Source organism: Rhinoderma darwinii, chromosome 1, assembly GCF_050947455.1.
Source record: "Rhinoderma darwinii isolate aRhiDar2 chromosome 1, aRhiDar2.hap1, whole genome shotgun sequence".
Classification (NCBI taxonomy): Eukaryota; Metazoa; Chordata; class Amphibia; order Anura; family Rhinodermatidae; genus Rhinoderma; species Rhinoderma darwinii.
In genome coordinates this window covers 372,130,812-372,156,516 of record NC_134687.1, presented here as the reverse complement: position 1 = coordinate 372,156,516, position 25,705 = coordinate 372,130,812, and the positions used below count along the sequence as shown (strand labels likewise).

The following is a 25,705-nucleotide window of genomic DNA, read 5'->3' as shown; positions in this document are numbered from 1 at the left end:
ACATACATAGAAAAGGTTTGTAGATAATAATAAATACGTTGGGGAAGATTTAGGCCATGTTCAGACGTGGCAGAATTTTTCCGCTGAAAATGTTGCTGCATTTTCTATGCGAATTTGCAGCAACATTTTCATATTTGACAGGTAATTCAGATGTTGTGGATATCACAGCGGACTGGCTGCAGATTTCAGCCTTTGCAATGCAAATGCTGAAATCCGCAGTGAAATTCCGCTGCTTCTCTGCAACATAAACATGGGTCTCACAGGACAATTGGTTAAAGGGCTAGGTGTCCATTAGTATGGATAACCACCTCCCAAATATTTAATAGAAACTCCGCATATAGATTGATACACAAGAACAAAGGAGTCATACACTATGACTGTAAATGCTATATACAGCTCAAAAAGTCACATCCTCTAGCAATGATAAGCGTACTAACGCTTCAACAGAGAAGAAATAGTCTCCCCAGAAGAATACAGAAGAATACCCTTGATAAAGCTATCCACGCGAAACGCGCGTCGGGGTTCGTCTTTGGGCTTACAGTTACATTTGAACAATATGCGTGAGTCATGTCACTTCCTTCTATTTACACCACTGTTTTCTTCTGGGGAGACTATTTCTTCTCTGTTGAAGCGTTAGTACGCTTATCATTGCTAGAGGATGTGGCTTTTTGAGCTTTATTGTAAAGGATCTGCCAGGCACAGCTTCGGGGTTAACTCCCTTAATTAATCAGTCAGCACCTGAATCTACATCCCTGAGACTGACTCCAGCTTCCACCACTCAGGCTGGCAGGCTTAGGAGTGGGAGAGCCTATCGCAACCTGGCCAGACTCAGCTAGCTCCCGCCCTCGGTCTATTTAAGCCTGCCTTTCCTCTTCCTCCAGTGCTTGTGATTCTTTTTCGTGTGGTTTCCTGGCCCAGCTACAGCTCCTTCTATTTTGTTCCTGCTCCATACAGACCCTGGCTTACTGACTACTCTTCTGCTCTTCGTTTGGTACCTCGCACACTCCTGGCTTGACTCGGCTCGGTCACCACTCTGGTTGCTCACGGTGTTGCCGTGGGCAACTGCCCCTTTCCCTTGCTTGTATTCCCTTGTATGTTTGTCGTGTTTGTCGTGCACTTACTGAGTGCAGGGACCGCCGCCCAGTTGTACCCCGTCGCCTAGGGCGGGACGTTGCAAGTAGGCAGGGACAGAGTGGCGGGTAGATTAGGGCTCACTTGTCCGTTTCCCTACCCCCCGGTCATTACATAATCACAAGCCCATACCTAGTCTACCCTGGTCCCTGACACCACTATGGACCCCCGTGAGACCCTGGCTCAGCAAATGCAGGGTCTCTCCCTACAGGCCCTGGCTCAGAGGGTCAACCAGCCTGATGCTACCTTGGTAGTTCCCCCCACCGCACCTCTTGAACCCCACCTCAAGTTGCCCGACCGGTTCTCAGGGGACCGGAGGGCTTTTCTCTCCTTTCGGGAGAGTTGTAGGCTTTACTTTCGTTTAAAGCCTCATTCCTCAGGTTCTGAGAGCCAGCGGGTGGGTATAATTATGTCCCGGCTCCAGGAAGGGCCCCAAGAGTGGGCCTTCTCCTTGGCTCCTGACGCCCCTGAACTTTCCTCCGTTGATTGTTTCTTTTCTGCTCTCGGACTTATTTATGACGAGACTGACAGGACTGCCTTTGCCGAGAGACAGCTGGTGACCTTACGTCAGGGTAAGAGACCTGTTGAGGAGTATTGCTCTGACTTTAGGAAGTGGTGCGTAGCTTCTCGGTGGAATGACCCTGCCTTAAGGTGCCAGTTTAGGTTGGGTCTGTCGAATGCCCTGAAAGACCTGCTAGTTAGCTATCCCTCTTTTGACTCCCTAGACCAGGCTATGGCTTTAGCGGTACGACTTGACCGACGTCTCAGGGAACGACAACATGAACGTTTATGTGTTTTCTCCTCCGACTCCCCCATGATGCCTCCCGAAGTTCCGTTGCTTCGTTCCTCCCCGAAAGACTCAGAGATACCTATGCAACTCGGGGCCTCCGTGTCCCCCCAACAACGTAGAGAATTCCGCAGGAAGAATGGTCTCTGCTTCTACTGTGGGGATGACAAGCATCAAGTGAACAACTGTCCTAAGCGTAAGAATGCAGCCAGAGAACTTCCGCGCCTAAGTGATCATCGGGGAAGTCACTTGGGCACACAGGTATTTCCAGTAAATAGGAAACGTACTAAGATCTTGCTTCCCTTTCAGGTCTCTTTTGGTGGTAGGTCTGCTACCGGCAGTGCCTTCGTGGATTCAGGGTCCTCTACTAATATTATGTCTGTGGAATTTGCTATGTCTCTTGCTATGCCTCTCATTGATTTGCCTAAACCTGTCCCGGTAGTGGGTATCGACTCCACTCCTCTTGCTAATGGTTATTTTACACAGCATACCCCTGTTTTTGAACTCCTTGTTGGCTCCATGCATTTGGAGCAATGCTCTGTACTGTCGATGCAGGGATTATCGTACGATTTGGTTCTAGGCCTTCCCTGGTTGCAGTTGCATAATCCCACGTTTGACTGGAATACTGGGGAGCTAACCAAATGGGGTAATGAATGTTGTATGTCATGTTTTTCTGTTAATTCTATTTCTCCCCCTGAGGAGGCGAATACGCTACCCGAGTTTGTTCAGGACTTCGCTGATGTTTTCTCTAGGGAGGCCTCCAAGTGTTACCTCCTCATAGAGAATACGATTGCGCTATCGAATTGGTACCAGGAGCTAAGCTTCCTAAGGGTAGGATATTTAATCTTTCTTGTCCCGAACGTGAAGCCATGAGAGAGTATATCCAGGAATCCCTGGCCAAGGGTTACATTCGTCCCTCTTCTTCTCCGGTAGGTGCTGGCTTCTTCTTCGTGGGGAAGAAGGATGGTGGTCTTAGGCCATGCATTGACTACCGTAGCCTGAATAAGGTCACGGTAAGGAACCAGTATCCCCTTCCTTTGATTCCTGATCTCTTTAATCAGGTTCAGGGGGCCCAATGGTTCTCTAAATTGGATCTACGGGGGGCGTATAACCTTATTCGCATCAAAGAGGGGGATGAGTGGAAGACTGCGTTTAACACGCCCGAAGGCCATTTCGAATACCTCGTCATGCCCTTTGGGTTGTGTAATGCCCCTGCGGTCTACCAGAATTTCATAAATGAGATTTTGAGAAATTACCTGGGGATATTTCTTGTAGTGTACCTTGATGACATACTGGTGTTTTCCAAGGACTGGCCCTCCCACATTGAGCATGTCAGGAAGGTGCTCCAGGTCCTTCGGGAAAACAAACTGTTTGCCAAAACCGAAAAATGTGTGTTTGGGGTACAGGAGATACCATTTTTGGGTCAAATCCTCACTCCTCATGAATTCCGCATGGACCCCGCCAAGGTTCAGGCTGTGGCGGAATGGGTCCAACCTGCCTCCCTGAAGGCGTTACAGTGTTTTTTGGGGTTCGCTAATTATTACAGGAGATTTATTGCTAACTTCTCGGTCATCGCTAAGCCTCTTACGGACCTCACTCGCAAAGGTGCTGATCTCCTCCACTGGCCTCCTGAGGCTGTCCAGGCTTTTGAGGTCCTTAAGAAGTGCTTTATCTCGGCCCCGGTGCTGGTTCAGCCCAACCAAATGGAGCCATTTATCGTGGAAGTTGACGCATCTGAGGTGGGAGTGGGGGCTGTCCTGTTCCAGGGTACCAGGTCCCTCACCCATCTCCGCCCCTGTGCCTACTTCTCCAGGAAGTTTTCGCCAACTGAGAGTAACTATGATATTGGCAACCGCGAACTCTTAGCCATTAAATGGGCATTTGAAGAGTGGCGCCACTTCCTGGAGGGGGCTAGACACCAGGTAACGGTCCTTACCGACCACAAGAATCTGGTTTTCCTAGAATCTGCCCGGAGGCTAAACCCGAGACAAGCTCGATGGGCGTTATTTTTTACCAGATTCAATTTTTTGGTTACCTATAGGGCTGGGTCTAAAAATATTAAGGCTGATGCACTGTCGCGTAGCTTCATGGCCAGCCCTCCTTCGGAGGAAGATCCTGCTTGTATTTTGCCTCCAGGTATAATCATTTCCTCGATCGATTCTGATTTAGTCTCTGAAATTGCTGCTGATCAAGGTTCAGCTCCCGGGAACCTTCCTGAGAACAAGCTGTTTGTTCCCCTGCAATTCCGGCTAAGGGTACTTAGGGAAAATCATGACTGTGCACTATCTGGTCATCCAGGCATCCTGGGTACCAAACACCTCATTACCAGAAATTATTGGTGGCCTGGGTTGCCTAAAGACGTTAAGGCCTACGTCGCCGCTTGTGAGGTTTGTGCTAGGTCCAAGACTCCCAGGTCCCGACCAGCGGGCTTACTGCGTTCGTTGCCCATTCCCCAGAGACCTTGGACACATATCTCCATGGATTTTATCACCGATTTGCCTCCATCCCAAGGCAAGTCGGTGGTGTGGGTGGTGGTAGACCGCTTCAGTAAGATGTGCCACTTTGTGCCCCTCAAGAAACTACCCAACGCCAAGACGTTGGCTACCTTGTTTGTCAAACACATCCTGCGTCTCCATGGGGTCCCTGTCAATATTGTTTCGGACAGAGGGGTACAATTTGTTTCATTGTTTTGGAGAGCCTTCTGTATGAAGTTGGGGATTGATCTGTCCTTCTCCTCTGCCTTCCATCCTGAAACCAATGGCCAAACGGAGAGGACTAATCAATCTCTAGAACAATACTTAAGGTGTTTTGTCTCTGACTGTCAATATAATTGGGTCTCATTCATTCCCCTCGCCGAATTTTCCCTCAATAACCGGGTCAGTAACTCGTCAGGGGTCTCTCCCTTTTTCTGTAATTTTGGGTTTAATCCACGGTTCTCCTCCGTTTCACCTGGTAGTTCCAACAATCCCGAGGTAGAGGTTGTTCATCGGGAACTGTGCACAGTCTGGGCCCAGGTTCAGAAGAACCTAGAGGCGTCCCAGAGCGTACAAAAAACTCAGGCTGATAGAAAACGTTCTGCTAACCCCCTGTTTATGGTCGGGGATCTGGTGTGGTTGTCGTCTAGGAACTTGCGTCTCAAGGTTCCGTCCAAGAAGTTTGCTCCCCGGTTTATTGGGCCGTATAAGGTCATTGAGGTCCTCAATCCTGTCTCCTTCCGGCTGGAGTTACCCCCGTCTTTTCGTATACACGACGTGTTTCATGCCTCCCTCCTTAAACGCTGCTCCCCGTCCTTGGCTCCCTCGAGGAGACCTCCTGTTCCCGTCCTCACCCCTGAGGGGGTGGAATTCGAGGTGGCCAGGATTGTGGACAGCAAGATGGTCCAAGGCTCCCTCCAGTACCTGGTCCATTGGAGAGGTTACGGGCCCGAGGAGAGGACTTGGGTACCCGCCCGGGATGTTCATGCTGGGGTATTGGTCAGGAGGTTCCACCTGCGTTTCCCCAGTAAGCCAGGTCCACTTAGAAAGGGTCCGGTAGCCCCTCATAAAAGGGGGGGTACTGTAAAGGATCTGCCAGGCACAGCTTCGGGGTTAACTCCCTTAATTAATCAGTCAGCACCTGAATCTACATCCCTGAGACTGACTCCAGCTTCCACCACTCAGGCTGGCAGGCTTAGGAGTGGGAGAGCCTATCGCAACCTGGCCAGACTCAGCTAGCTCCCGCCCTCGGTCTATTTAAGCCTGCCTTTCCTGTTCCTCCAGTGCTTGTGATTCTTTTTCGTGTGGTTTCCTGACCCAGCTACAGCTCCTTCTATTTTGTTCCTGCTCCATACAGACCCTGGCTTACTGACTACTCTTCTGCTCTTCGTTTGGTACCTCGCACACTCCTGGCTTGACTCGGCTCGTTCACCACTCTGGTTGCTCACGGTGTTGCCGTGGGCAACTGCCCCTTTCCCTTGCTTGTATTCCCTTGTATGTTTGTCGTGTTTGTCGTGCACTTACTGAGTGCAGGGACCGCCGCCCAGTTGTACCCCGTCGCCTAGGGCGGGTCGTTGCAAGTAGGCAGGGACAGAGTGGCGGGTAGATTAGGGCTCACTTGTCCGTTTCCCTACCCCCCGGTCATTACATTTATATAGCATTTACACCACTGCTTCCACCTCCATAGATTCACTTATGCATACATGTTTTCCTTTGCTTTGGAAATCATGTTGCTTTATATATTGTCTTTTTATACCCAATTGTTCATGTAATATTCCACTATTGTAGCTATTCCGGATATGGCTTGTTAGCCCTCTGTACAGTTTTTTTGTTGCTACTTATGTGCTCCACTGTTCTGTATATAGTCCATATACAGTTATCCAATTCGAACTCTCTATTTTAATATGTGCTATTATTTAATAAAATTTGAATTTTTCTACGCTTTTTGAAATACTGGTAATAGTGTATGACTCTTTTTTGTTCTTGTGTATCAATCATAATAAGCATGCTGCGGAGGGAAAATTCTGCACCGCAGCCTAAATTCCGCAGTTATTTTCCGCAACGTCTGAACTAAGTTTCCTAAAAATGTATAGAAACAAATCTAAAAAACGGCTGCTGCAGAATTCCACTGCGGACTGTCCACAGCGGAATTCAACAGCAATTCCGCCACGTCTGAATGTGCCCATACTAATACTCTTAGACTAGATGTGCCAAATTTATCACAGTGGCTCAGGCTGGATGATAAATTTGGCGCATCTTAAGACACCTCTGTCTAAGGCCCCATGCACACGACTGTAAAAAAAACCTCCATAATGGCAGAGCGCAATACGGTCCGTAATTATAGACCCACCCGGTTCTATTGGCCGCATACACCTTTCCATATCTCTACGGAAGGGTGTCCGTGTTGTAGAACCGTGCCGGGAATTATGGAGCATGTCCTACTTTTTTATTTTTACGGCGGCCCGTGGCAGTCGGCGGCCGGTCGTGATGTCTTCGCTCTGACACTGCCCAATCAGCTACGGACAGTGTCAGGGCGGCTTGTGCTGTGCACCCTCCCGCTGGAACACGCACAGACTGAGAGAGCGCTCTCTGCAGAACCACCAGTCTGTGTGTGTTCTCGCGGGAGGGAACACAGCGCAAGCCGCCCTGACACTGTCCGTAGCTGATTGGACATTGTCAGAGCAAAGCGATCACGCCCCCTTGTCATCTAGTTAGATAGAAACACCCCATTGACAGTTCAGGGGCTTATTTACATATCAGGCGCAAAATATAACGGTGCCGATATGTAAATAACGGAGGAAGATAGGAAAAAAATGGAAAGTGAGACAGGGTTTGTGAAGCCCTGTCTAGTACATGCTGCACATGTATGGGCAGGTGAAAGGTTCTCTTTAAGAAAGGTTTTCCCTGATGGGAGTTGGTCGCTAAATATATGACCCTGTCTAATGGAGGCCTTAGGGAGCACATCTGTAACAGCAAAGATGTATTAACTGATGCACGTAGTATGAATGTGTCACCCCTATAGAGCCATCAGTATGGTAGATGCAGAAATAAATAAACAATATGCCCAGGCGAAGCAGCGGGCCCCAAGATTAGCCTATATCAGAAAGTTACAGCACTGAATGTGTGCAGTTATATAAGCTTTGAAGACGAATCCCCTATTGAATGGGTTCTATACTTTGGACAATCCCTTCTTAATTGGACAATCCCTTCTTTAACAATAGGCTGATCACAAAGTGTCGCCGTGCTGGGAACCCCAGTCATCAGCCATAATCTGTCTTGAAACCTGGCAGTAAGTGTACAATGTGCCTGCAGCACCACCGCAGGGGCAATTAATTGTTACACAGTGCCCATTTAAAGCAATAGGTTGTCTGTGTAAGGGTATGTTCATACACACTATTTACGGACGTAATTCAGGCGTTTTACGCCTGGAATTACTGCCGAAAATACTGCTAGAATGCGTCTGCAAACATCTGCCCATTCATTTGAATGGGCTTTACGATGTACTGTGCCGACGGTCATTTTTTTTACGTGCCGCTGTCAAAAGACGGCGCGTACAAAAGACGCCCGCGTCAAAGAAGTGCCTGTCACTTCTTGGGACGTAATTGGAGCCGTTTTCCATTGACTCCATAGAAAAACAGCTCCAATTACGTCCGTAGTGGACGCAGCGAAAAGCGCCTGCACTTGCCATTACGTTTGAAATTCAGGAGCTGTTTTCTCCTGAAAACAGCTCCGTAATTTCAGCCGTAACGGACGCTGCCGTGTGAACATACCCTTATACAGGACAGGTCCTCCAGAGCGAGAGACGCTCTTTGTAACCGCTCTCCACCTGACCCAAACATGAGGATCCTGAACAGCGGGTTCCCTTCTATTAACTCAGAATTCCGTAATAGGGTCTATTAAAATGGTTCTTCTAAACTGGACAACTTTAATCTGAGAAACAAGCCTTGTTAAACTGAAATAATAAGCAGATAAAACAGAGACCTAGTTTTAGTACAGTAAACTATGTGAATGCAGTATAACTATTCAGATAATATAGCGTGTACGTCTATAAATATTCAAGATTTTCAATTATTTCTAGGCTGGGTATAATTAGCGATCATCCTTCACACTTGTCTGGGTTTAATTCTGTCCTCGATCACTGTGGAATATCCATTCCTGTGTCTCATCTTTTTTCCTTGGAAGGACTGTGGAAATTAATGACATGATTGTCAGTTTCTATTAGCTAGGCTATGCTAAACCTAATGTAGCTACGTAAATAGAATGTCATTTTATTATCTTTCCCTTCTCACCACTTGGGAATGTCCTTAATGCAATTTCTTTTACCTTTGCTGGCTTCTATTATTTTCTGTTCTGGAGCTCCTGTGCTGATACTTTTTTGCCAATGTGACACCCTGGCACGAGCACAGAGCAGCGACACAGCTGTAATTAGAACAATGTATGCAGTGCCCAAATAGAAGTTGCCTGACCTTGCCAGCAGGTCATACTTGGTTGCTGACTGTGTCCTTGCCTGCAGTCTTTTGGCAGGCGGTTTGTGAAGATGGAGCTAATGAGATGCAAAGAACAGGGGAATTGTGCCCAAACTATACACGTACTGGCATCTGATAATGGCATTTCTTTAAGATTTTGTACTCCATGTTTTTCACTAGACATATACACATTTCCAAGTCATCTCAATGTGTTCTACTAGTTTATAATGTTCCCAAATGGCTTTTATTAGCTATCTTGTTTATTCATATCAGAGTTTTGTGCTATAGAATTTATTTAAAACATTTTCATAACAGTTCAGAGTATTCTAGGAGTTTCCTGATCTTATGAGAGACAGTAAGTGTTCTATAAAATAACCAGAGTCATTTGATGATGAGACACGCAGGTTAAAGATCCTCTTATAAATTTTCTGATTTACATTTTCCTAGGATGTAGGTATATGGAAGGCCATAGATGTTAGATATTTGTTGGCAGATGCTATGAATTTTGATAGGATTTGCCGATAATATAAGCATAAATATAGCTTAGCTCATTGTAGTAAATGGGGCTGAGCGTGATTGAGCTGCAGTACCATGTCCAACCACACGTCACTGTGTCGGGTATAAGGGTATGTGCACACGATAACTGCAATCATGTCTGAAAATACAGAGCTGTTTTCAAGGGAAAACAGCCCCTGATTTTCAGATGTTTTTTGAGCAACTCGCGCTTCTCGCGGCGTTTTTTACGTCCGTTTTTGGAGCGGTTTTCATTGGAGTCTATGAGAAAACGGCTCCAAAAACGTCCAAAGAAGTGTCCTGCACTTCTTTGACGAGGCAGTCATTTTACACGTCGTCGTTTGACAGCTGTCAAACGACGACGCGTAAATTACAAGTCGTCGGCACAGTACGTCGGCAAACCCATTCAAATGAATGGGCAGATGTTTGCCGTCGTAATACGCCTCGTTTACGCATGAAAATAGGTCGTGTGAACCCAGCCTTACAGTTAAAATGCCCAACCGCACCAACGGATACCACCACTGCCCCTTCGTTCTGCTGATCACTAGGGGTTCAAGGCGTTGGACCTTCACAATCAACGTTATATCCTGGAAAACTCCTCTATGCATGTATATATATATGTATATATATATATATATATATATATATGTAACTTAAGAAATGTATATTTTTAATGATCCTCAACTTTAAAGGAGTATTGTATTGTAAAATGTTTTCATATTGAAAAGGATCACATTTTATTTCCTTCTACTGTTCTAACATCTACAGCAATGTGAATATAACAGACTTATGTCCATGTGACCTCCACTCTTAGGGCCCTTTTAAACCAGCCAATTATCTGGCAAATGAGCATTAATTTAAACACCCGTTCCCGATCTTTGCCCTGTGTAAACAGTGGAACGATTAGCCGATGCACAAGCAAACGCTCATTCATCGGCTGATTGTTTCGTTTCGGCAGCCTAAAATATTATCATTGTCGGCAATACAACACCCTGTGAAGAGGGAAATGCAGACATGATAGAAATGTATGGGGACGAGAGATTGTAGTAATGAGCATCCCCATACATAGCTCCTCGTGAAAGGAGCAAATGAGCGCCGAACAACGAGCTGTCTCGTTGATCGGCGCTCGTTAATATGGCTAAAATGGGCCAGTGTAAAAGAACCTTAAGGCCTTGTTAACACACAGTTTTTTGCAGGCAGAAAAAAATCTGCCTCAGAATTCCTTCAGCTGCATGCATTCTTAGGCCTTATTCACACAAACGTGTTAAACGTCCGTGTGACGGCCGTTGAAACAACGGCCGTCACACAGACCTATATAATTCAATGTGGCCGTTCACACGGCCGTTGTTTCAATGGACCGTGTGAAGGTTCCGTGAGAAAATAGGACGTCCTATTTTTTCACGCCTCACGTATCCCTCCATAGACTCTATTCTATGGGGGATGCGTGATATCGCAGCGCAGAGCAAAGATACACCTCGGACGTGAAAAAACTCACCCGTGTGAATCCGGCCTTAAAACGACAGATCACCTTTAAAGAGGTTGTCCGGTTTCAGCAAATTAATGTTATTTGTATAATTAAAATGGATACCGTTTCCCCAGGTACTGGGATAATTACAGTATGTGTATCAGATCTGTGTCTTCTAACCATCCCAGCAACCCCTTTAAGAGGAGCATACTATAGACTCTTCACAATGCATCAAGTATATCAAGCAAGCAGTGCCTTTTTAGTACAAAGGAACAATTCAATTATTTTATTGCAATATAGACTTCAACAAGAAGGTGTTAAACAAGTATTTAGACCATTATTGATTATATGTGTTTATATTTTTCTTCATTTCATTTCTTATCCACGTTCTCCATATGCAGGCCCAGCTTATAGCTCAGTCTATAGGTCAGGCATTCAGTGTTGCTTACCAGGAATTCCTGAGAGCTAATGGCATTAATCCAGAAGATCTGAGCCAGAAGGAATACAGTGATTTACTCAATACCCAGGACATGTATAATGATGACCTCATTCACTTCTCCAAGTCCGAAAACTGCAAAGATGTAAGTATTCTGACCTAATGCGTGCTGACCACTTGTAAACCTGAAAACAAGTTTCAGGCTTTTATCAGATATCAGTAGATGTTTCCGATTTACTATATAAATTAGTAAAATTGGGTGATGTATATATATATATATATATATATGTATATATACATACATATACACCAGCAGGAAAGGCAGCAGCACTCAAACACAGGTAAGGAATTCCTTTTAAACGGGTGCCCAGCCAGTAGTCCTGTAAATCCTGCAGCACTCCAATAGAGAAGGTGAAAAAATTTGGTTTATTAAGCAAACATTGCAAGGTGCAACGTTTCAGTCCAACATTAGGACCTTTTTCAGGAAAGAATCTTGAAAAAGGTCCTGATGTTGGACTGAAACGTTGCACCTTGCTATGTTGGCTTAATAAACCAAATTTCTTTTCACCTTCTCTATTGGAGTGCTGCAAGATTTATTTTTGTATATATATATATATATATATATATATATATATATATAATGTACATTTCCTGTTGTGTTAAAAAAAAAGGGTACATATGTGTGTGCGTGCGTGCGTGCATATATATATAAATATATATATATTTATAGATATATTTGACAATTTAGTAAGGAATATTATCACTTAGTGTCATAATTTTTTTTACATGTCCTTTACTTAAAATGTGCATTGTCATCTATATACTTACAATGCATTGGAAAAGTCTTCAGACCCTTTCACTTTTTTCACATTTTGTTATGTTAAGGCCTTGTGCTAAAATAAAAAAAATTCAAGTTTTTCCCCATCATTCCGCACTCAATACCCTATAATGACAAAGTGAAATTTTTCCAAACTTATTAAAAATAAAAAAACTCAAGCTTCGCATGGACATAAGTATTCAGACCCTTTGCTATGACAGTTAAAATTTAGCTCTGGTGGTCTCCAATTTCTCTAGATCATTTTTGAAATGTTTCTACACCTTGATTGGAGTCCACCTGTGGTAAATTCATTTGATTGGACATGATTTGGAAAGACACACCCCTGTCTATATAAGGTCTCACAGCTGACAATGCATATCAGAGCAAAAACCAAGCCATGAGGAGGAAAGAACTGCTTGTAGAGCTCAGAGACAGGATTGTATGGAGGCACAGATCTGGAGAAGGGTACAAAACAAATTCTGCTGCATTGGAAGTTCCCAAGAGCACAGTGGACTCTATAATTCTTAAGTGGAAAAAGTTTAGAACAACCAGCAGTTTTCCTAGAGCTGGCCGCCCCACCAAACTAAATAATCTGGGGAGTAGGTCCTTTGTAAGAGAGGTGGCCAAGAACCCGATGTTCACTCTGGCTGAGTTCCAAAGATAATGTGACCAGATGGGAGAAACTTCCAGAAGGTCAACCATAACTCCACCAATCTGGGCTTTATGGCAGAGTGGCCAGAAATAAGTCTCTCCTCAGTAAAAGACACATGAAAGCCCGTCTGGAATTTGCAAAAAAGCACCTCAAGGACTCTCAGACTGTGAGAAACAAGATTCTGTGGTCTGCTGAAACCAAGATTGAAATTTTTGGCCTCAAATCTAAGCGTCATGTCTGGATGAAACCAGGCACTGCTCATCACCTTCCCAATACCATCCCTACAGTGAAGCATGCTGGTAGCATCATGCTGTGGGGGTGTTTTTCAGCGGCTTGGACATGGAGACTGGTCGGGGTTGAGGGAAAGATGAATGGAGCAAAGTACAGAGATGTTCTTAATGAAAACCTGATCCAGAGTGCTCTGGACCTCGGACTGGGCCGAAGGTTTACTTTCCAACAAGACAATGACCCTAAGCACACAGCCAAGACAACACAGGAGTGGCTTAGGGAGAACTTTGTGAATGTTCTTGAGTGGCCCAGCCAGAGCCCTGACTTGAACCCAATCGAACATCTCTAGAGAAAGCTGAAAATGGCTGTCCCTGTCCACCGATGGTCCCCATCCAACCTGACAGAGCCTGAGAGGATCTGCGGAGAAGAATGGCAGAGAATCCCCAAATCCATGTGTGCAAACCTTGTGACATCATACCCAAGAATACTGGAGATTGTTATCGCTGCCAAAGGAGCTTCAACTAAGTACTTAGTAAAGGGTCTGAATATTTATGTCAATACAACTTTTGTCTTTCCTTTTCAATAAATTAGCAAAGATTACTAATATTCTGTTTTCACTTTGTCATTATGGGGTATTAACCCCTTCCCGACATTTGACGTGTCCATGCGCCAAAGTCGGGTAGGGGAAGTATGGAACGGGCTCACGGAGTGAACCCACTCCATACAATGCCGTTGTCGGCTGTTTGTTACAGCCGACACTTCAGAGTAACGAGCGGCATCGCGCTCGAGCACGATCCCGCTCGTTTAACTTGTTAAATGCTGCGGTCAATAGCGGCTGCAGCATTTAAATCGTTAGAAAGAGGGGGGGCGACCCCCACTAACAGCTCATCGCACCCCCCCACAACGCAATCGTGGGGGGGCGATGGTTGCTATGGCTGCCTGGGGGCCGTAATGAAGGCCCCCCAGGTCCGCCATCTTTGTGCACCTATTAAGCCCTGCCTCCGGCAGGGCTTATTAGATGCCTGTCAGAATCACGATATACTTTAATACATTAGTATTGCAGTATATCGTGCAAGCGATCTGACGATCGCTGGTTGAAGTCACCTAGGGGGACTAATAAAATAAAGTAAAAATTTGTTAAACACAGTTTTTTTTTTATGTAAAAAAGAAATAATTAAAATTAAAAGTTCAAAAAACCCCCCTTTTCCCATTTTCCCCCTAGAGCATAGTAAAAAAAATAAAAAATAAACATAATTGGTATCGCCACGTCCGTAAAAGTTTGAACTACTACAATATATCATTATTTAACCCGCACAGTGAACGCCGTAAAAAAAAAAATTGTAACCGCCAAAATCTCTATTTTTTGGTCACCTAATCTCCTACAAAAAATGAAATAAAAAGTGATCAAAACGTGGCATGTACCCCAAAATGGTATTATTAAAAACGACAGCTTATCCCGCAAAAAAAGAAGCCCTCATACCACTTAAATCGACGGAAAAATAAAAAAGTTATGGCTCTCGTAATTTGGCGAGACAACATTTTTTTTCTTTTTTACACTTATGTTTTTACTTGTAAAAGTAGTAAAATATAGAAAAAAAACTATATATATTTGGCAGCGCCATAATCGTATTCACCCACAGAATAAAGTTAATTGTTGTTTTAATTGCACAGTGAATTCTGTAAAAACGGCGCGCAAAAAAACATGGAGGAATCGCTGTTTTTTTCATTTTCTACCCCACAAATAAAAAATTTTCCCGTTTCCTAGTACATTATATGGCACAATAAATGGTGCTACGAAAAACTACAACTCGTCCCGCAAAAATCAAGCCTCATAGGACTATATGGACGGAAAAAGAAAGATGTTATAGCTTTTGGAATGTGGGGAGGAAAAAACTAAAAGTGGATTGGCCCACATCCTGTAGCTGCGTTTTTAAACACTAAAAAAGTATTGAAGCGTATAGCTCGGCACATACATGGGTGAAACGTAGACCAATATAGCATCCGTTTGGTATATATTTGTCATGGTTTACGTTGGGATACTGTTTTTTGAAAGTACTGAAAAGCGTAGTCTTTATAGAATTTAGATCTCTGGGTAGTGCTACTGTATTCTTTCTTTCTGTCTGCAGTCCATTGTCATTATATAGATTATCCAATTGTGCTAACTTATTGTTTTATTTTTCTTCTGTTGCATATGAAATTGGGCTAGATTCATGTCAAATATAAGTCGAATGTGTAGAGCTCCCGAAAAAGCGAAACATTTTCTGCTGTATTAATATAAAAAAATGTGTGTACATATGTAATACTATTATTAAAATAGTTAACATCACTTCACTTTGTCTTCCAGGTTTTTATTGAAAAACAGAAGGGGGAAATCCTTGGTGTTGTGATTGTAGAATCTGGCTGGGGCTCCATTCTGCCAACTGTTATTATTGCTAATATGATGCATGGAGGGCCTGCTGAAAAGTCAGGGAAACTGAATATCGGGGATCAAATCATGTCGATCAATGGCACCAGTTTAGTTGGTTTACCACTGTCCACTTGTCAGAGCATAATAAAGGTTGGTTTAGTATAAAGAATTCAATGTTTATGGTCCTTTCCTTTGAACTCTGCTTTCTGTCTAGTTTTCTTCATGGCCAGTATGTTTTTTAGGAATAAGTTAGTCGGATATTGTTCAAGCAAATTATATCAATGGTCAAAGTGAATAATGATCCAAAACTTTCCTCGACAACCCCAACATATAAAAGAAAGAATGTAACTTTGTCTTTACTTCATTAAAATATTAAAGGGGTTTGCCCCTCTTGGATTTGCCCAGCTGTGGGGGTTATTACTTTTCTCATTGAATTATTTAATTTATTCCAGCGCTGTGCTGCACAGGGTTAATATCTGTTTAGTTATGTACATACCTATAATACAGTTAAACTTACATATTGCATTTCTTTTAGGGCTTAAAGAATCAGTCCAGAGTGAAACTAAATATTGTGAGATGTCCTCCAGTTACAACTGTCTTAATTCGAAGACCTGACCTTAGATACCAGCTCGGCTTCAGTGTACAGAATGGAATCGTGAGTAACTGCAAACTTGATGCATATACTTATATTTAATACAAAGTGGGGAGGATTTACTAAGCTAAATGCGTTAGAATTCAGGCTCAAGTTGCGCCAAATTTATTATGGGTTTTAGACACTTTGGCTTTTAGACAGTTTTAAAAAGTATCTAGAAAAGAGGGTAAATTGAAAAGTTTAGAAAAAAGTTTAGGCAAATTAGAAAAGTCTCAAATTGCGCCAAAATTTTGATGCAAAATTTTGGTCTACAGTAAGCTGCCCAAGAGGTGGCATACAGAAAGGCTTATACTGTACCTCAGGGTGCCTTATACAGAATGAAATGGATTCAATAAGGAGGAGTATAAAACTTTCCATTATACTTTAGGCTAAAAAAATATATGCATAAACTACATCAAAATCTAAAGCCAAAGTAAATTGGACAACAACCATAATTTTCTTGAAGTGTAGGCTTTACCTGGGTAAGCAGCTATCGTAACCAGACATGGTTGTCTTATTCATAACCTCAAGTTGTGGCTTGAAATAAGCATTGAGCTCTCAAAAATTCATAGCACCGCTGCTTTCCCTTGACAGTATTTTTAACTAAGACGCTCATGGAAATATGAATTTTCTTTGGTTTATTATTAGCTTTTGTTCACAAGCCTCTAGCACTTTCAATTATTCTGCCTCACTGGTGAGAAATTGCTATGGCTTAAAAAGAAGTATAGACATGTCAGTTATACTGTACATGTAAGGCCCCATTCACATCACGTTTGTGCGATCTGCCGGGCGTATACGTTTTTAAACACTAAAAAAGAATTGAAGCGTATAGCTCGGCGCATACATGGGTCAAACGTAGACCAATATAATTTGGTCTATATTTGTCATGGTTTACGTTGGGATACTGTTTTTTGAAAGTACTGAAAAGTGTAGTCTGCTACGCTATTCTGTACTTCAAAAAACTTATACGCGACGTAACTTTTTTTTAGCATTGATCTCAATGGACGACGTATGCAAACTTAATGATATACATTTGTATCTGTTTACATACAGTAAATAAGTTTTTTATTTTTTGTTTTTTTTCTATTAGTGTTCACTTTAAAAAAAACCGTATACAGACGTATGAGTGTATGCTAAACGTACATGCTATAAAAAAACACTGACGTAAACAGAAATTGTACACGTTTGTATATGTTTTCAATGGTCCACGTTTTTATAGAAAAACGTATATGCTCGGCGGATAGCACAAACGCGATGTGAATGGGGCCCAAGACAGACAATTGTCTAATTTTACTTCTTGATTCGCTTTTTGACACAGTGATGAATTTAAAGACCTGGTATATTTAAAAATTAGAAAGGCAATGAAGAATGTAAAAGCCACTCCAAATTTCATGGGGTGCTATATTGTATCTACTACTAGACAGATGGTTCAATGTTAGTTTGTTGGCTAAAGACTACTACATTTCTGGTGCTCAAAAATAAAGCATTGGAAATCTAGAAGATAGTATAAGTATGCAGCAGTCATCTGGGTTTATTGACATCAATGACAGGGAAAGAGATCAATCTCCTCATCCAGTATAGCTGAGTGAATGCATAAGCCTGTGTCTAACCAACCTTAACCAGACTTTCCACAAACTTGTCTCTAAGTTAATACCTCTTAGACTGGATTCACACGAGCATGTTACGTCCGTAATGGACGGAACGTATTTCGGCCGGAAGTCCCGGACTGAACACAGTGCAGGGAGCCGGGCTCCTAGCATCATAGTTATGTACGATGCTAGGAGTCCCTGCCTCGCTGCAGGACAACTGTCCCGTACTGAAAACATGATTACAGTACGGGAGATACTGATGTTAAAGGGGTTATCTGGGTTCCTAAAATGTTTTACTAATTCCTGCAAATGACATGAATTAAAAAAAAAATCAAGTAGTACTCACCTATCCTTTCCCCCCGGCTGTCTAGCGCTGACACATGCAGACAGCATAGTGCCAGAAATACAACACAAGACCGCTGAGCCCTCTGATTGGCTGCAGCCGTGACATGCTGCCTGTATGTAAACAATCACTGGCAGTGCCGCCAAAGCGTCAGATCTGGATCACTGGGGGAAAGGATAGGTGACTACTGTTTTGTTTTTTTTAATTCATGTATTTGCAGGCATTAGTAAAAAAAATGTACAAACCCCTTTAAATAATTTTGTGTAAAAAAAAAAAAAAAAAACAGACAAATGTATTATAGAAGTGATACCTTTATTGACTAACCAGACTTCCGGGGGTACAGGTTCTTCTTGCGGATATGCAGCTGGTGTAGGGAGTCTTACAGGCAATGCTGCCTGGGAAAAGTATGCAATTTAGATCTCCTCCAGAAGAAAAAATCTGTCTATCTAGTGCCACCTATAGGTAGATGCTCTGTAAGTCAATGTCTGACCCATTAAAGTGCCTTGGAACATGACTAGGGACACCCCCAAGCCAGAGCCACCCATCTGTAGTCAACACTGTTTCAGCATTTTTGCTTCTATCAGTACAGAGCAGGGTATTGGCTGGATGAGATGCCTTTGATATAGGGGGGTCCTGGTTCTCCCTGCGAAGATTCAGCTAGTGTAGGGAGTCCCTGGGAAAAAGTATGAAATCCCTAGTCATGTTTCAAGGCTCGTAAATTAGCAGGACATTTACTTACAAGCTATCTACCTATAGTTGGCGCTAGAGAGACAGTTTTCTTCCTTGTAAAGGACTGTTTATTGGCTAATCAGAAAAATTGTGATTGCAAGCTGTAGAAGAACATGGGCCCCTTTATCAGGCAAGTTTACAAATGAATGATTGAGAAAAGATGTTACACCAAAGACATCATACATGAGGTGATACAGTTTATCATCAAGATAGTCACATCAATAAAACGGAAGGGTTACAGGGGTAATACATTAGGGGTGATTGTTTAAACAAATACGAAATGTTTTGCCTAGAATGGTTTCATTAACGTCTAATAATGAATTTGCTGCATATTTAATGGTCTTCCTGACCTGACAGGAACTGAAGTTATAATACAGCATAAAGATAAGGCACCGTTAAGTAATTAAAAAATTCATTTAGTAAATTCCATGTTGCTTGTTTGGCTCTTTCATGTTTAGATTTGCAGCCTGATGCGAGGAGGTATTGCAGAACGAGGTGGCGTACGAGTGGGTCATCGTATCATAGAAATTAATGGACAGAGTGTTGTAGCAACTCCTCATGAGAAGATAGTTCATATTCTCTCCAATGCAGTTGGTGAGGTAAGGAATGATCTGAAGTCATTACTGTCTTATTTGGCTGTATTAACACGTAGCTATAAAAAGGTGCAGGCGACATATTATTTCATTCATAGGATCTACTGGGAAGCAAAAATGTGGTATTATTATATCCAATAATCATTAGTTGTCACAATATTAAGAAGATATATGAAATACATACACTACATAGCCAAAAGTATGTGGACACTAATAAGTAAAATAACCATTTCAGCCACACCCATGACTATGCATAATGATACATAGAAAAACATTAGTAGAAGAGCTCAGTGTCTAAAACTGGCACATTTGGTAAAATTATGGCGAAACCCCAATTTCATCGCGATCGGTCAACTATTTATTGTATTTAGAGGACCTTCTGACCATCCCCCGATGAAAGATGTTGGGATAAAGAAGTGTTGGCCATGTTGGATTTCAACATGCCGAATCTTTGGTCTGGCAGCGGCTTATTCCTCTTCTGCCATTGAAATAAACTTGCATGCTCGGGTGAAATAGCTGACAGCTATTGCATGCATATGGATGACTTTATTCAGTTGACCTTTTTTGTCACATAAACGCTGTTATTGTGAATTGTTGATCCTTAAAGAAGCACTCCACTTTATTGTTTTTATTGCACCCTCCATATGTACATCGGTGTTTCAGTGGGCTGCTGTGTGCAGAAATACTTACCGATCCCTGTATCTTGTTTTTCGGATCCAGCGCCGATCACATGATCTTCATTCTGACCTGGTCTGGAATCGCTGCTTTTCAGAAAACCAGAAGTAAGGCTCTCAATGCATTCCTATGGAGTCTCAATTTGGCCTCGTTCTGGCTCCCATAGGAATGCATTGAGAGCCTGAGTTCCGGTTTATTCCAAAGCACAGTGACTCCAGACAAGTCAGAGGGAAGATCACGTGAGCGGCGCTGGACCCAAGAAAGACAAGATGCGGGGATCAGTAAATATTTTTGGACACAGCAGCCCACTGAAACACCAATGTGTAAATGGAGGGTGCAATAAAAAAATAAAGTGGTGCACCTTTAATGTTTCTAAGAGCTCAAGAAATGGTAGGCCACCCAAACTGACAACTGAAATCTTCTGTCCATTGTTGCAAAATTTACTACCAAGTTCCTAATTCTGGAAGCAACTTCGGAACGAGGACTGTTTTGTGTTGTATTTCAAAGGCCATGCGTAATGCCAAGCGCACACACACACACACACACACTTGTGTGGTGTATAGAAGTCTTTCTCTTAAGAAGTCAATCACACCTTCCCTAACAGGCAGTCTGATGAACTATCTGGTTTTGAGGGTTATCAAGAGAATGTTTCCTGACAAAATTTGTATTGCCAACTGTAATGTTTGGAGGAAAAGGAATGGTAACCTGGGGCTGTTTTTCATGGAATGGGTTCTGCCCCTTAGTTCCAGTGAAAGGAAACCTTATTGCCACAGTATACCGTCAAACTGTTTTGGGGAAGGCCTTTGAGGAACATTACATGGTATGGAAGATCTCCCTGGGCCTGCTGAAAGACGTGACCTAAACTGAATGGAACATCCAGTCCTTATTGTCTAATAATGTTTTTATGCCTTAATGAACACGAATCCTTGCAGCCATGTTCTAAAATCCAATGGAAAGTCTTTCCAGAAGGGTGGTAACTGTTATGGCAACAAAGGACGGGACCAACTCCATATCAATGGCCATGGTTTTAAAATTATAGCAACATATTATATTACTGTAGGTAGCTATTTAATGAACTGTACTGGGATGTCTGATCTCTAAACATTTATATGAGATCATCAATGCAAACCATTTGTTTTTTTATTTCAACAGATACACATGAAGACAATGCCGGCAGCCATGTACCGACTGCTGACTGCACAGGAGCAACCAGTTTACATCTGATGGCCTCTCTGCTACTTCTCATCATGCATGGAGGACAATTCGCCTCATCTGTGGTTGTTTTCCTTTGTGTCTACAGAAACATCTCCAGGAACATTTCTCTTTTTTCATTTTTTGTCAATTTTCTCAATGACCGTAAAATGAGTATTTTACAGAAAGTTATGACTTTGAACGTGATATGTTCTACTCATGACTGCGCTAATACATTATTTCAATGTTAGGAAGACACCTTACAGATTTTGTGTGCTATGGTGTCTATGAGCCTCAGAGGGTCCCATGCCTGAAACAGATTCATAAGGAGTCCGTTCTACAAGGTTATCACGCTACTGTTCATTGGGCTCACCTGGTTGATATTGTACCGTTGTTTCATGCACTTATAGCACTAACACTTGAAATTGGCCAGTTCTTTATATCATATGTTATAAAAAAAAAAAGCCCTAATGCATGTGTCACAGTAATAAAGTAGCAGGACTGAATCTTAGATACAACTCGGAAGGCTGTGCATGAAGCTCTGGGTCACCTTGAATTTACAACTTATACTATGTGTGCTTCTGTGGCGTTCACTGTATCAAAGCACTGTTGAAACTCATTGGAGAATCTTGCATTATGATTAAGTAACAGGGGACATTCTTTAAGTAGCTTGACGTGGTTATTAAATTATACTTCTAGGAATCGACCGCCATCTACTGGTCTTCAATATATAATTCTACCTTATATTATTTCATACTAGTTATGAAAATGTTGGAACCTAGCTCCGCTAGCTTACTATATTTTGCTAAGAAGATATATTCCAAATAACAAACGTGGCTTATTTGCACAATGAAATGTTTCCATGTAGTGGATGAGTGGCATAGTTACAATTAAAAAGACCATAACGGCACATGTGAGCTCCACATATAGTTGGATGTTTATATGGAGACCATTCCATTTTGATAAAAGCTGCCATTCTTAATCATTACTTATAATAGTTTGTTTCTCAAATGTTAACTCATCACTGCACTTTAAGAACACGTGGCCATTTGTGGTTTTACATTATACCCTCTGTTTACCGTCCACCAGTTGTTTGGACATCAATGAAAATCCTCTGTTGGTGAACTATTACGGCCCATTGTTTTGAATATCATTGTTGACCAATGCAAAGCCAGGGAATTTTAGTCGATTTCCCATCATGCAGTGACCACTTTAACAGATTCTCGGACCGACAGTCCGTCTACACAACAATATCATATCCATATACAATGTAATGTAGTGCTCAAGGACATTAACCTGGCATATTTGTTTGTGCTGTTAAGCCCTACAATGGCTGATGACTAACTATCCACTAATGTGTGAAATGCTCTTTGACTGATGTAACAATTTAGATTACGATGGTTGTTATAATGTTTAGACTTTGTTTACCTTTCAAAACTGTAATGAAATGGATGGGAGATCCTGCCATGCTGGCTTCACATAGAAAGGCCCCTTGGGGTGATCTGTCCACAACGCCTGAGAACTGTAAAATGTGAAAACTATTCTTATTAAGCACTAGGCTTTATGTCTAGATATAGCAAGGGATCATTTGTGCAGCCTATTGATGTTTTCTAGTTGCCCTGGCCAACATCTGGTGTTCACAAACCAGAAGCAGATTCAGACTGACTTTATGTATATCTAACTGGCCACCATTGGCATTTTGTGTGAGCACCTCAATTGGCCACAATGGTACTACCACCTGGCAGTCTGAAGTCATGGTTTTTTGTAGTGTAGTCTGAAGATCAACTTACTAGTGGTGTGAAATTATTTCCCAAATATATATATGGCATTACATCCAAGGATAAAGCTTATATTAACTGGATTATTATTACTGGCCATGACTGTCATTCCGGAAGTACACATTGACAGATACCTGTACTGATCCTGCAGTTTGTTCGGCCAGGATCGGATCATGTAGACTCCATGCAGTTAATGGCTACAGAAACGACAGCTTCCAGCTAACTTTGTTTACACAATCGGATTTACAATGTCTACATGTTTCTGATGTGTAATATTATGTGCATCTAAATGAGGACGAGATGGCTTTCCCCCATGTTTACATAAAAATGATGTGGATCATTTTTCTCCCACGCACCTAACTGTAGTTGGTTGCTCTCATTCAGGAAATGTATCACTAAATATTATATAATGTAATATGATGTCATTTTACAGTGGATGAATAAGAGCAAAACTAATATTTAAAACAAAAACAAATGTTTGGTTCAACTTGAAGGGAACCAAACTAATATAATGCAATTCATATTTATATTGTGATGTAGCTATTTGTGTTCACCTGTATAACAGGGTATATTAATAAGGTGTGTAGATCGTTTATTAGTGTCTTAGAAAGCTTGCGCTTCATTGAGAGCTCTGATACGAAGAGAATTGGTAATGTATTTATTTATTTATTAGGATGTATTATGTTTTCTGGAATATTAACTGCTCCTATTAATCCGAGAGACCTGGAAGAGACTCTTGTTAGGTTAGCTGGCAGTGACAGGGATATGAATGTGCAATAGCACTTAAACTGACCAGAGTATCAATAGTAGATTGGACAAACCCAGATAAAAATAAATATCTGTAGCCTTGCCGTTGTCATTGGTTAAAGCAGACCAACGATTTCCTTCGAGATTACATAAGGAAGCAATTCTCTTCCTCTATGGTACAAACGCCTAGACTACAGCGAGAAGCCTAACCTTAATGGGAAGAGATAGAGTAGACTTTTTTATGTCTAGTACATAATGCTGGAATCAACTACAAAATAAATATGGCTCATTTTCTTCCAAAAGGCCTTCCTGAACAAATCTTTGTTACACTAAATCCAGAATTCTAAGGCTGAGTTCACACGTTGCGGATTTGCCACAGATTTTGTTGCGGTTTTGACGCAGATCTCACCCTTTTGCATTGCAAAATGTAAAATCTGCGCTGAAAATCTGCGTCAAATCCGTGACGTGTGAACTCAGCCTTAATCCAGATTGGATACATGGAGAAAGGATATGTTCTCTATGGAGTGTACATCTAGTTTTAAATTAAAAAAAATAGGAAGTCTCACGGTGCTGCTCCTATTGTAATCAATATAGACTTTGCAGGGGAGCCTTCCTGCTGGATATGGATGCCTCAAAGACAGTAAACAGGGCTCTGTCTGCTGCTGGAGCTTTTCAGTCAGTTGCTGGAGTTCAGAAAGGAAGAGGACTTTGCCATGTATTTGATTAGCAAAGTTAATGGGTTATTCCCATCTTATAAAGTGATGGCATAAGCCTACAATATACCATCACTTTATGATCAATGGGGATCTGGCCTTTGGTTGCCCCACCGATCCTGAGAATAAAGGAACCGCAGTGCTGAAGTTGTTCCTGCTCGGCAGTGCTCCCATTCATTTGAATGGGGCCGTACTGCTGTTCCCTGCACAGCAGGTGGCTTGGGTGCCATTGTGCAGTGAAAAACAGTTAGGCTGGATTCACACGAGCATACTCAGTCCGTAATTGACAGACGTATTTAGGCCGCAAGTCCCGGACCGAACACACTGCAGGGAGCCGGGCTCCTAGCATCATACTTATCTACGACGCTAGGAGTCCCTGCCTCTCCGTTGAACTACTGTCCCGTACTGAAAACATGATTACGGTATGGGACACTTGTCCCGCAGCGTGGCAGGGACTCCTAGCGTCGTACATAACTATGATGCTAGGAGCCCGGCTCCCTACAGTGTGTTCGGTCCGGGACTTGGGGCCGAAATACGTTCCATCCTTTACCGACCGAACATGCTCGTGTGAACCCAGCCTAAAGAGGACGCAGAGCTAAATCATTCTCATTGGTCGGTCCTCCACCAATCATAAAATGATGCCATATTCTAGTGATATGGAATCACTTTATAAGATGGGAATAACCCCTTAGAGCTTACAGTAAATACTTTAACATGTTTGTTTTTTTTATCTATAACTGGAGGTGCACTTTAACAGAATTCTAAAATATTCAGTGCACATGATATTTAAAATACACAAGATATTAGCTGTTACTTATCATAATGTGCTACATTGTAGGCAAAGCAACAGTAGCTGCGTGAGACTAGTTAAGCAGTGGGCTATGTAATATTTGTCATAGTATCAAGTGGCAACATGGCTCTCAAGGGTAGGCAACATGAAAAGAAAAAGTTTTAAACTACCCTGTTCTTCATTTTTGGGTTTCCAGCTTGCTATGATTGTGAGACGTTATCGACTATATTTGAAGTTTTATTGTACACGTTGTTCATTTTTAGTCTCATAAATTTGTCTGGAATTTCGTGCAATATCTGATATCTAACACCATGTTTGCTACACATAGGGACTAGGGGTGCATTTAGTAATATATTCATCACTGAAGCAGAAATACAATGGTTTCTGTCTAATTTCTCGCATTGAAAATCATGACAGATAAAGTGATGTAGAACATATTTTCTCCATCTATCCTTACACGACCTTCTACATTTCAGCATCAAATATGTGTTATCAAGAAATAAAACATTTGTGGCAAGTGTGACAGCTAATCCTGCGTGCCCGATATAAA

At 42.3% G+C, this 25,705-nt stretch overlaps 1 protein-coding gene across 3 annotated transcripts in view; it reads left to right on the top strand.

The window, feature by feature from the left end:
• Window positions 1–24,653, top strand: part of APBA1 (amyloid beta precursor protein binding family A member 1) — a 213,779-nt gene extending 189,126 nt beyond the window's left edge. For 2 of the 3 annotated variants that reach the window (XM_075827955.1, XM_075827947.1), the window contains 5 exons: window positions 11,238–11,417; window positions 15,314–15,526; window positions 15,912–16,031; window positions 19,127–19,267; window positions 21,089–24,653. In XM_075827955.1, the coding sequence (XP_075684070.1) occupies window positions 11,238–11,417; window positions 15,314–15,526; window positions 15,912–16,031; window positions 19,127–19,267; window positions 21,089–21,160 (726 nt within the window). In that variant the 3' untranslated portion in view covers window positions 21,161–24,653. The remainder of the gene's footprint in view (window positions 1–11,237; window positions 11,418–15,313; window positions 15,527–15,911; window positions 16,032–19,126; window positions 19,268–21,088) is intronic. The other variant, XR_012847790.1, reaches the window with a different exon arrangement.
• Window positions 24,654–25,705: the final 1,052 nt, after the last annotated feature.